Here is a 13,024-nt window from a genome sequence, read left to right as displayed (position 1 = left end):
TAGCAGAAGCTGCAGTGCTTTGGGTTTTCTTCCTTATTTTACTATATCCAAAGTCATGAATCCCCAGTTTCCTTTGAATGTCCAGTATTAACTCCCAGTAAAGCCCCACCTTTTTTTTTCATTCACGCACTTTGCTGAGAAGCTGCCTTTCTGCTTTCCTGGTTTCACCCCATGAAGCAGCCAGGAAAGCAACCTCCTCTACTGTGACATCTTGAAAACCTCAGGATCCTTTCCTTGATCATATGTGCAAAGCCCCTTTGCTACATGAGGTAACATATTTAGAGACTCCCAGGATAAGGAAGTGGACATATTTGAATCTCCACTATTCTGCCACACCACTGTCCACCTCGTTTTTCAAAGTCTGACAGATGTTTATTCAGATAATAGATACAGAGCTCTCTTCCTGCAGAGTTCCCAGGTGAGCGTTCCTGCCTGTTCATTTATTACTATTACCTTGTATAGAAACAGGAGAGGTACAAGTTAGCAAAACCTGTTAAATGGAGAAAACTTCCAATCTTCCCCCTAGTGAGTACTTACTCAGTATAGTCAGCAATGAGCACACACTATTAGGAATAAAGGAAAAACAGTCATAAGAGTTTAATGCTCACTGTGTTCTATTCCTCCTTCCATTTCAGAGTTCCTGGCCCTCAGGATGGTGAGTGAGGAGCAGAAGTGCACTGGGTGGCTGGAGGTTTTCTACAACAACTCTTGGGGCAGTGTCTGCCACAGCCCCATGGAAGCCATGACCTTATCCTTGATCTGTATACAGCTTGGCTGTGGGGACAGTGGGACTTTGAACTTCTTGGTTCCTCCAAGGGAAGGTTCTAGACCCCGCTGGGTAGATGGAATCCGCTGCCGGAGAATGGATGCCTCTCTCTGGCAGTGTCCTTCAGATCCATGGAAACAAAGATCTTGCTCTTCAAAGGAGGAAGCTCATATCACTTGTGCAGGTGACCTACTGTCTATTTCTATGTCTCTGTCATATTCTTGTAGGCTGTTAGGAAAATTTCATATCTTCATATAGAATGGATTAGTAGAAGTGAGTCTGCAAAATAAATACTGGATTGAGATTCCTTGATCCACCTCTTCCAATTGTGTTTCAAATGTAGATACAAGGAAACTTATGATGATAGCAATTTACATGAAAAGTACAGGGGACCTGGACTGAGCATACAGGAACATGAACTTGTACTCTGATAAACTTTCTAAGCACTTGGCCAGTGCAATCTTAGTTTAGAGTAATTAACCTTTATTTCCTTCATGAGAGGGTGAATGATTAGACCTCAGTTATACATATTGCTTCCTATGTGCTGTCACTGTGTTTTCTCTCTCTCTCTCTCTCACACACACAAACACACACACACACACACACACACACACGTAATGTAGCTTAATCCTCACAGTCAACTGTTGGTAGGTATTATGGTGATCATTTATTTTGGATGAGGAAACTGAGGTTACGAGTAAGCACCTTCAAGTGAGTGAGAGGCAACTTGCAGAACACAATACTAGTGGGCTGTTTACTATGAAATCCATCTACAACAGTCAGACAACCTCTCAGTCCCATTTGATGATGATAAGTAATCCAGTGACTTATAAGTAGAAACTTAATTCGAGGAAGGAGGACAGAGACAAGAAGGAAATATTAACCCTACCTTCAAGGAGTGTACACTCCAACCTGACAACACACACCAGGCATAAATTTGAGTGTCACAGAGAAGTGGGAGGTGCTGCAGAAATGTGTGCTACGAGAGAAAGAGAAACAGTATATAGTTTGAGACCTAAAGGAGGAGTAGGGTTCCAATGAAGGAAGTAATTAGAGCATTAATTTGGTTAGTGTAAAACATGAGGTGGGAGCAGCATGGTGACCTTGAAGTACTGATAAAATCCCATCGTGAGCAGAGCAGGAGGGTGGGAGAGAGATGCATGATTACCTGGATGGGTAAGAAGACCTCGAGGCCTCTCCAAGTCATGGCCCCAATAACAATCCTGTTGAAAAGCTGTGTGTTCATCTTCTCCTCTGCACACATGGGGAATTGCTGAGATGAGGGACCTGGACTCCCCTTATTTTCTTCTTGAATTCATCTCCTCACAGTCCCAGTCGTCTTGGCTGATCCTACCTCCTCTGAGCCTTTATCTATATCCTAATGCAAACTAACATGCCCACTTCATTTCTCTCCCAGGAAACATTCCATGGAGTATATTGGAAACTGGAGCCTATCATCTTCTAATTTCTTAAGACTTGTAATGTCGCCTTTAATTTCATGTACTGACAAAAACCTGGCTGTCCTCTGAAAACAATGATTTCCTTATCATTTGGAGACTGTGTTTCCCTTTCAAGATGGGTTTTTCTTCCAGGCCAAATATTACAATAAGCTTATGATTATCCATCTTACCATAGAATATAAATATTCCTGCTTTCCCTTGTCATTTTCAAAAATTTATTTTCATTTTTTTTTTTCCATATCCAGCTATTTGAAGTTTGCCCCATATGGTAGCACCAGCCACCACTTCAGTTGGTGTCACTCTCCAGCCTGGTCACTCCCCCTCATTCAGGAAGGCTGCAGAACCAGGTTCACCAGGCTCCTCTGTCTCCTGTTCCTGGTGCTGCCAGCATCCTTGAACACAACTGAGACAACATCCTGGCCTCTCCAGTTCTGACTTTCTCCCTTTGAAGCATTCCCTTCACACCCCATCTCTGTGTGTGGCCACACTGTTGACCATCACTAACTGTCAAACTTGAGATCTTAATTGCATTGTTCTCTTCTCTGACTATTGCCTCTTCTTCTCCTTATGATACATATTTTTTTTGGTTTTTTGTTTGTTTGTTTGTTTTGAGTACTGGTGATGGAACGCAGGGGCACTCGCCCACTGAGCCACATCCCCAGCCCTATATTGTATTTTATTTAGACACTGGGTCTCATTGAGTTGCTTAGCTCTCACTTTTGCTGAGGCTGGCTTTGAACTGGTGATCCTCCTTCCTTGGCCTCCCAGCCACCAAGCCCAGCTATGTTGCATAGTCTTTATATTCCTTTCCCAGATATTTCATCCTCATGCAGATTCCAAATGTTTTACCTTATCAGTTTTTCAGTTTTCCACTCTCCTCATGATTGCACATGTTCTTCTTACCCTGATTAGACAACATGATCCCTCATTATAATCCTCCCCTTTCATCTACACTCAACTTCCTGGTCTCACTTTTATTTGTCAAAGACAAGAATGGTTGAGTTAACTTCCCAACTCTTGTCAACTACACATCTCTTCCCTGACTCTGCTAGACTAGGCAAGGACTGCTGAATCTTGGACAGGTACCAAATCCTGTTATAGTGTAAAGTTATCCTGCTTGTCTTTTTGAATTTGTGATCCAATCTCTGATGGACCCTCCACACTGGCCCCATAGTCTAGTGTTCTTCTCTCACATGTGCTCTAGCCATCTCCATAACATGTCACTTTAAAAATTCCCTGATCTCCCTGCACTCATATTTTAACCCCACCATACAGTTAAATGATGATCTTGTCTCAAATATCCCTGGAAAATTGAAATCTTCCGCTGTCAACTTTGTTTTTTCATCATGTAGTCACTGTACTTTATTGGTTGTTCTTATTCTGTCTTACAAGTTTGCAATTTCTCTGTTCAACTTACAAATTTTAGACACATTCTTGGTTGACCTCAGACTCTCTACTCTTCCTTACCAATCCAGCTTTCCCAGACTTGTATTTTAAATATATTGGATGGAATATTCTGTAGAAATCTTTTAAGTCCACTTGATTTATTATATTAGTGTAACTATGATGTTTTTTGTTGGTTGATATTTCCTCTGAATGTCAAATCTATTAGTGAGATGGGATATTAAGATACCATTTGTGTTGTATTGAAGTTTGTTTTCTCATTATATCCTCTAAGTGTTTCTTTGAATAAAATTCTGTGTTCTTTCCTTTGGTGCATTTTTTTAATATTATATCTTCTTTATGGTTTATTCCATTTAACCATATTTAGTGACCTTCTTTGTCTCTTATGACTGATTCTGAAGTGTATTCTTCATATATAAATACAGCTACTTCTGCTTGCTGTCAGGTTCCATTTGCTTGCAATATCATTTTCAATCATTTTTTCTCAGTTTCTATATGTCTTTGACTATGTGGTAAGTTTCTTGCAGGCAGAAACTTGTTGGCACTTGATTTTTAATGCAGTTATTCAGTCTGCATCTTTTCATTGGCGAATCAGACCATGTACACTCTGAGTTATTATTGAAAGATTTGTAGTAGTTCCTCTCATTTTGTTGTTTTTTCTTCTGGACAGTTTGAATAATCTATGGTCATGTCTTTCTTCCTTATTCATCTTGGGGTTTGATGATTTATTGAGTTGATAAAGTTTGATTTTTTCCTCTCTCTCACTTGCTTATCTGCCCTTCCAGTGAGATTTATTCTTTCCTATGCTCTCATGGCTAGGTTGTCTTTCCTCCTACTTTGTGTGTGGGATTATCTTCTACAATGCAGGTTAGGTTCAAGGGTCAAAATTCCTTTAACTGATTCTTATCTTCAAAGGACCTATTTTCCTTTGATTCTGAAGGACAAATTCTCTGAACATGGTCATGTAGGTGGCAGCTGTTTTCTTTCAAGATTGTATGTACATTACTCCTGCCCTCCTGGCCTTTGGTGATTCTACTTAGAAATCTATTATGTGAGGGTCTTCTTAGCAAACAGCCTTCTCTTGATGATGATATGCCTTGGAATGTAGGTGTCCTGTAGTGTTGAGATTAATTCCAAGTGGACATTGTAGGTTTGCTTCTCTGTGACTTCTTTGGCTGGTAATAATGGGTTTTCAAAGTGCAGGTGTTGTGTCAGAGCACATATCGTTCTCTGCTGTTCTCATTCAAATAGGGTCCTTCTGGTAGTATAGGCATATTGATATAGGCAGCACAGTATGTAGGGCATTCTCTCTGTGATTATTTTTCCAGTATTTTTTTTTAGTGTTTGATCTGAAGGGATATGGTGGCAACCTATGCTGTGGTCCTTCGGGACACTTTTCCTACATTTTAATTATTTCTCTCTGGTGTTCTTAAACTAGAGATTGTCCAGGAGCAGGAGTTATGTCTACTTGTAGCTGGTTTGTCAGCTGCGAATTTCTTCCTTCCCTATTTATTAAGTTGAAATATCCACCAACACTTCAGCAGGAATGGGTGATGGCTTCAGTAAGGTGCAACTTCTGTGGATTGACTGGAGTTATAGCTTAGTGGCAAAGCACACACCCATGTTCAAGGTTTTCCCTTTGACCACCAGCATAACTCAGAAAGAAGAAAACAGTAGCCGTAACTACAAGGTAGCGCACACCTATAATGCTAGCAGCGCAGAATACTGAAGCAGGACCACTGCGAGTTCAAAGCCAGCCTCAGGAACTCAGTAAGGCCCTATCTCTAAATAAAATACACAGTGTTTGGGATATGGCTCAGTGGTTAATTCCCCTGGGTTCAATTCCCAGTACCAAATAATTAAATTAAAAAACCAGCTATAGAAATACAGTAATAACCACTTAAACTCAGCAACAGCAACAACTAAAATAGCAGTGACAATAGATAAAGGGAAGAACAAATATAGAATGAACAAGAAAGTCAAAAATTAGTAAAAGGAAAATTAATTCCATAAAGAAGATTGAAGATGGAAAATAAAAGGGAAGGAAGAGGGGGAATAAAAAAAGACGAAGGAAAAAATTTTTTAACAAAGGGAAAAATTACCCAGATATGGTGGCACTCATCTGTAATCCTAGGGGCTCTGGATGCTGAGGCAGGAGGATTACAAGTTTGATACCAGCCTCAGCAATATAGTGAGGCCCTGAGAATCTAAGTTAAACCCTGTCTCAAAAAAATAAATAAATAAAATAAAAATCCAGTGGGATGTGGCTCAGAGATAAAGTGTTTCTGGGTTCAATCACTATTCGAGAGAGAGAGAGAGAGAGAGAGAGAGAGAGAGAGAGAGAGAGGAGAAAGAAGAGAGAAAATCCATTTTAAGAGTTAAAAAACAAATTAATTAAATAATAGTAAGAAAAATATAATAAAGGAAAAAGAAAAAGCTGTGTCAAAAACTCCTCCAGCCAAAGTATTTGCATTGGAGACACCCTTTCTAGGTCATCTAACATTTGAATCCACCAGATGTTTGGGAGTTAGTAGGTTGCAAAAGAAACCAGTTGCAGTCCCTCTCTTCCCACCAAACATGCTAGGATGGGGGCAATATGTTGGCTATACTGTGCTCCTCATTTTCTGTCAAGGAGATTAAGGGAATATTGAGAAACAGGTCATAATATCCCTCAGGGGTTTTGTCTGGAAACCTGGAGGCATGTCAAAGGTCAAGCAAGACCTTCCTTCAGTGGTTTGCAGACCCAACAGTGGGCACACACTTGCTCTAGAGGCCTCTAGGAGGTGCCCATAGGGGTGTGCCAAGTGTCCTCACCATGATGAATACCTGAACAGCCGGTGAAAAATGGTGTAAGCAATCAAATGTCCGATTTCCTACCTGGAGAGGCGAAACGGAATGCCATGGATTGTCGGACATTGTCTGAGCTCTCAGACATTGTCCCTATGTGCAAACATGTGCAACTGGAATTGCTCCCCTTCACAGAGGGTGGAACCACTTACCAATGAGACCTCCATCACTCTCTTTCAATTCAATGCACTCAGCATGTTTGTGTCAGGCACTCTTCCTATCTGAGACTGTAGAACACTAACTTCCACTCAATTACTGTGGCAGGGTGCCCAGGGACCTAAAATTGTGATTACTCCATATTGTCTAAACCCAAGAGCAGGTTAGTCACTAACAATGGCCATTTCTTTTTTTTTTTTTTTTTTTTTGCGGTGCTGAGGATCGAACCCAGGGCCTTGTGCTTGCAAGGCAAGCACTCTACCAACTGAGCTATCTCCTCAGCCCACATTTCTTAAGATAGCTCTGGGTTATAGTACCCTGAGAGCTTGCCGAGTAATGTAAGTAGTATGATACTCTAATGCTTGCTTGTGTACAAGAGTACCCCTCTCAGAACAGTTCCCCATATTTGATCTACAGCTTGTAGTTTGTTTCTCCCACAGGTAAGATTGCTGGTCTGCTGACATCATGCGGGCAGTCTGCACTTCCAGCTTACTTATGCTTGCAGCTGGAATTGAAGTTTGAAATTACTTGGTACTTTTCTCTGGGCTACCTTTCATCTTCTCCATGTTGTTGCATTCCTCACAACTTCTTTATAATTCCTCTCTTTCCCTTCTCAAAATACTATTGTCCCTTTGTTCCCTAACATTTTTTCACTCACAGTCACAACCAAGGTACTTCTTTACTTCTATTTACCTCTTTACCAAAATGTCTGATTTTTGAATAACAACTCCTGAAAAGAAGCCCAAGTGTAGATTTAATTCGGTTGGAAGGGAAAAAAGTAACATTCTATGATTCCTACTGGAGTGAGCAATGTTAATATCTGACATCACCTTTTTAAAGAGGTTGTTCAATCTACCTAAAGCAGGTCAAGTTTTGACATGATATAGCCCATCTGAACTCTGAAGCCTAGAGTCATTAGTGAAATGTTTTGAGGCAAACCATGATTCATTCATTTTTCAGTCTTAATGACCATATGATTGTGATTTCTCCTGGATTCATGGCTGTCACCTAAGGCTTTTGATGGTCTCATCCCAGTTCCTTACTCTTTCCCCTGTGCACTGACCGTTCCTAATCTCAGGCCATTGGCACTCGAGTGTGTGTGCTTTATACAAAATCAATAGAAATGCTCGTCCATTATATTTAGACTTTTAGAAATCATTCAGAAAAAGACACTTTTAACTTCTCAAGGTAGAAAACCTGACATTTCTAGAACTGTTTTGTCACCTCCCATGCAGAACTCTACCAAAAACTGGATGAACTCTGGTAGGAACTACTAATAATTCCTACCTCACATCACTAACTAGATTATGTTGAGTTCAATTCCATTGTATGGTTTTTTGACATGCAATTATTTTTCCTACATGTTTTGGTAGGAATAGAGACTGAGTTACTGCCTAGTTTAGTGACTCCACATCTTACCCAGAAAGTTCTGCACTCTGAAAGTGGATGCATAACTGGGGGGAGGGAGAACCATGGGATAAGAAAACTCACTCTGTAAATACCATTGACATGATTCTTTCTCTTCAGACACCCCACAGCTCCGCCTAGTGGATGGGGGCAGTCGCTGTGCAGGCAGAGTGGAGATCTTTTACCAGCATTCCTGGGGAACTGTCTGTCATGACAGGTGGGACCTGAGGGAGGCCCACGTGGTGTGCAGACAGCTGGGCTGTGGAGTGGCCCTTAATGCCATGTGCTGTGCACAGTTTGGAGAGGGATCAGGACCCATCTGGCTGGATGAGCTGCAATGCACAGGAGAAGAGGACCAACTGTGGAAGTGCCCTTCTCTGGGCTGGGGACGGTACAACTGTGGGCACTTCTTGGACGCAGGAGTCATCTGTTCAGGTATGCTCTGTGACTTCTCCACTGCCTAAGAGAATGGAAAGGACCAAAAGTGTGTCTCTGATCCTGGGGAAATAAGAGACAGATGAGCCACAGAGGAATAAGAGATTCCCATGGACCCTGGATGCTTGAAATAGCAGTGGATGATAGGCATTATTTAATTCTTTCTTCTAATACTGAAATGTTGTCCTATCCCTTTTCTGCATTCATACTTGACAAGATAGGGACTTTTTTTCGTAGAATCATTCTAGTTAAAATCATCTTCATAATTTTGTCTCTGTAATTTACTATTTATAGGATTACCTATAAATTACCACACATTTACTCGTTTCAAAAGACAGACATAAATCAGGCTTGTTTTTTTCAGTTGACCGAGAATTTATATAGGTATAACCAGAGATAGTTTTTCACTGGGTTAGTAGCTGTATGGGTATAGGGATGGGATTAAACACATCACAGGGGAATTTCAGGATTACCACAAAATTGCAAATCTCCTTTCTATAATCTGACATCAGAATTCTCAGTTCATTAGCAGGAACCCAAGAGAACTGTGAGTGAAATGCCCTGAGGCACATGTTTTCCTTCCTTCATCACTACAACAGATTCTCTCTACATTTCTTTTTCAAAGCAACATCTGTATAAACTCATGCTAGGGAGATAAATTTAGCCCTGTGCTGGCAGATCAATTTTGGAAACCATAAAATATTAATGCATATTTATTATGGTAAGAGATTATGTAGTTTAAGACTCAGATCATGTGGTTATTCAGTTATCCCTCACAAATACACCACATTAACCATTATTCACATACCACACTGGCCTGTTAAGACACAATGAACCTGGTGAGTGCCTGCTTGTACTGTGATGAAGAAAAGACACATTGAAGGAGGAAGGAAGATAAGAGTTGCCCTTTCCCCAACCTCAAGCAGCCCAGCATGAAGAGAGATCCATCCTTCTTGGACAAGGAAAAGTGAATTAAGCCCAGAACTTAGACCTGAAACTCAGGACGAGGTGTGCCACAGGGATTCCTGTGCTTGGCAGAGCCCAACAACTCTGCCCCTATTCCAGAAACCTCAGACTGACACCATGGAACTGTGTTGAGTTGGGCAGCAAAGATACCTTTTGTACAACCACTCCTCCAATCTCTAGCAGAAGAGGGAAAATCAAGACTCTCTAAGGATCAGGGGCACAGAGCAGGCACAGGACTTTGTCGTAGAGCTCAGTGCCAGGTCTACCATGCTCATGAACAACACTGAGTAGGAATTAGAGGCTTCAAATATAGAACAGAGATAATAGAGCAAGACCTGTGTGCTGGTGGGACAGATTCAGGAGGAGCCTGCATCACCTGTGGCTGGTTGCAGGAGCCTTGGGCCTTGAGTCTACCTCAGCAGTAGGCAGCTCAGAGCATTGTGAGGCTTGGTCCCTCCCCAGCTCTGTGTTGCCTTGGCAGGCTGTGTCTTCAGGGTGTGATATAGCACTGCAGCATTGGTGGCCACAGGACTACCCACTGAATTCCTCCTTGAAGCCGGGCAGCAGAATATGGAGACAGCTAAGTCTCTGCTTGAGGGTGAAAAGTTAGTTGGGCAGTTGTGACTGGAAGCCTCAGGTTCTTATCTCTACATATTATAATACAGCTCTCAAAGATGAGAGATGAAAACTTTCAGGCATCAACAGAAAAAAAAAAAAAAAGAAATAACCCATAAGGATGTCCCAGTTCACCTAATAGCAGACTTATTAAATGGTCAACATATAGGCCAGAAAGAGTGCTTTGAGATTTTCACAAAAGTGAAGAAAAACCTGCCATCAAGAATACTGAACCCAGCAAATCTATCCTTTAGAAATAAAGAAGGCACAAAGACATTATTGGACATCCATATGATACAGCAATCCCAATGCTGAGCATATGTTCCATGGGAGTGAAATCTATATATTGAAGAGACATCTGTACTCTCATGTTTATGGCAGTTCTACTCATAGTAGCTGAGAAATGTTAAGTAATCTAAATGCCCTTCAGATGATAAATGGACAAATAAATGAAATACATTTATACAATGGAATCCTATTTAACCATAAAAATGAATGAAATCCTTTCATTTAACATAACATGTATGGGTCAGGATACCATTAGATTAAGTGAAATAAGTCAGGCAAAGAAAGACAAGTATCTTATAATCTTACTGTATTTAAATTATGGAGGTGTTGACCTCATAGATATTGGGAATAGAACTGTGATTACCATAGACTGGAGAGTGTAGGGGATGAGAATTCAAGACAACAGATTGATCACGAATGATGGGTTTTATTTAAATAGGAGCTAGAAGTTTTGCTGTGCCAAGGTACAGTAAGATGGGTATAGAACAATAATGAACAACATTTTAAAAAGCTGGAAGACAGCATATTAAAAGCTTTCACCCAAAAGCAATGAAAAGTGTTTGAGGAGACAAAAGAAAATGCGATGTGTACATGCATCAGCACATGAATTTATGCCATTAATACATACACTGTTTTATTAGGTATCAGTTATAATAAATTTACTTAGATGAAAACAAAGGAAAGTATAAAGGTGACAAGACATGGGGGAAGAAAAGTGTATTGGCAGGCAAATTTGACAAGAATGGAAGCACGGAGACATATATAATTTTCTGAAGAAGATAGAGGGATGGCACTGGAGGGTTGACAAAGAGCACAGAGGGATTATCTGAGCAGGATTTAGGACCCTGGAGTAGGATGGGCCATATGTGTACACTTGCATTAACTCTGCACATCCCTCCTGCACAAAGGTGGGAAATTATTTGCAAGAGTCACTCAAAGTTGAGGTATTGAGAAGGTTAGAATGGGGGAAGAAAAGTTCCCCTGGATCATACTTTTGTAAGAAACTTGAAACTTGCCCAAGGGAGCAATGCATCTATGGAGGAAAAAGATCAGACAGGATATATGACTGCATTTTTTTATTTCCTCAAGTGAGAATGATTACTTTAAATCAATAGATTTCTGCAGATGCAATTTTTCTTTCTTTTTCCACTCACTGGTTCATAAATGTCTTAAAACTCTTTGGTTTTGTCCCCACTAGATATAAGTTCCACAAAGATGAGAACACTATTTCCTTGAAATACGCATACCCAACACCGAAAAACATTTCTGGAACATGACAATATCTGAAAATTATTGTGAATAAGAAAACATGGAAGCTTAGTGTTGGCTTTATACAACTCTCTCATATATCTGACCTGGGTGGAAAGTTCAGATTGTGTTTCCTTTGAAGACCTCTCTGCCCCACTTTTATTCTTTCCTAATCAGAGGCATTTTTACCCATACTTGGCCTCCAGGGACCACTCTCCTTGTCTCCTGCTGTGCTTTGAAGGAAAGGTCATGCTGCCACCTTTGGTTTTCAAAGGCGACTGGGAAGCCCAAGAGTACCAGGAAAAATTGGTCTTCAAGAAAAATACTGGGATCTGTGTGACCCTCTGGCTAGCCAAATATCACATCTGATGCAGACATTCCCATCTACTCAGGTGACACAGTTCTGTGGCCTAAAGAGAATAGTAGGATTGTGGAGTGATGGACGAGTAGACAGGTAGATACAGAAACAAGACTTAGGGTCAAAGCCCCTGTGAGTTGGCTGGATGCAGATGAGTCCCAGCTACAGGCAAGGTGGAGGAAGCAATCTAGGTTTTCATCAAGTGTGATCTTGATGAAAGTTGTTGAAAATCAACCTGGTAATTCTACCCCTTTTGTTTAGCTGGATAAATTTGAGCCCAGAAGTTCTAATAGTGAGAGGAGTTGAGAAGACACTTCCCCAAGCTGGAAGAGCCCAGGGTAAAATCTGGAATGTGGCGTATTGGGGATCTCCCAGGTGCCAGCAAGAGAAGCCACCCAAAGAACACACACTTGGCATTCTCACTTCTTCTTACTCCTATTTTCCCAAGTCCCTTAGGTTACAGAGAAGAACTGTTTTGCTTGGTTGGTGGGGGTCTAGGTGCTTCCTTCTTTTGGACTGTAGCAAGAGTATGTCTCTATCTCTTCTGATTTATTACACAAAAAGCAAAGTCTGTTCTCTAAGGTGCAACATGTAGATGCTGAACTTCAAGATTTTAATGTTACTTTTAATTTTGCTGTGTTGGTCCTTTGCAGTTTTCAGGGAAATTGATTCATCATATAAATTCTGTACTCAGTGGCCCTTGGGAAAATTTCTGTTCCTCTACTATTCTTCCTGCTTAAAAATGTCTAGAAAATTTTCAAGTTTGATTAGGAAGACCGATTTCCTTTAAAAGGACAAGGCTCTGGAGAGTAACCTTCAGTATCAGCCCGGTCTTCACCTTGTAAATCCACCCCCATCCTCAAATGAGTAATTTACGAATTGGATGAGGAGTTCCAAGTCAGATGGGCTCTCTCATGGCCTCCACATGAAGAAATGTTACTCATGATCTTCTGCGAAAATATAGAGGGTACAAGACAGATAAAAATATTCCAAGTCAACATATAGTTGGCTTTAGTATTTCCAGTACCCTCTACCTCACATGATCATCTCTAAGGAATTACTGCATTATTAAAA

General features: G+C 40.8%; 1 protein-coding gene across 1 annotated transcript in view; it reads left to right on the top strand.

The window, feature by feature from the left end:
- Positions 1 to 13,024, top strand: part of LOC306662939 (antigen WC1.1-like) — a 114,062-nt gene that overhangs the window by 59,812 nt on the left and 41,226 nt on the right. The window contains exons 7-8 of the mRNA XM_079143196.1: positions 636 to 950; positions 8,161 to 8,475. Coding sequence (XP_078999322.1) covers positions 636 to 950; positions 8,161 to 8,475 — 630 coding nt within the window. The remainder of the gene's footprint in view (positions 1 to 635; positions 951 to 8,160; positions 8,476 to 13,024) is intronic.

This window comes from Sciurus vulgaris (genome assembly GCF_902686455.1).
Source record: "Sciurus vulgaris genome assembly, chromosome: 5".
Taxonomy (NCBI): Eukaryota; Metazoa; Chordata; class Mammalia; order Rodentia; family Sciuridae; genus Sciurus; species Sciurus vulgaris.
The sequence above is the reverse complement of the archived record's forward strand: the minus strand, read 5'-3'. Positions and strand labels throughout refer to the sequence as shown.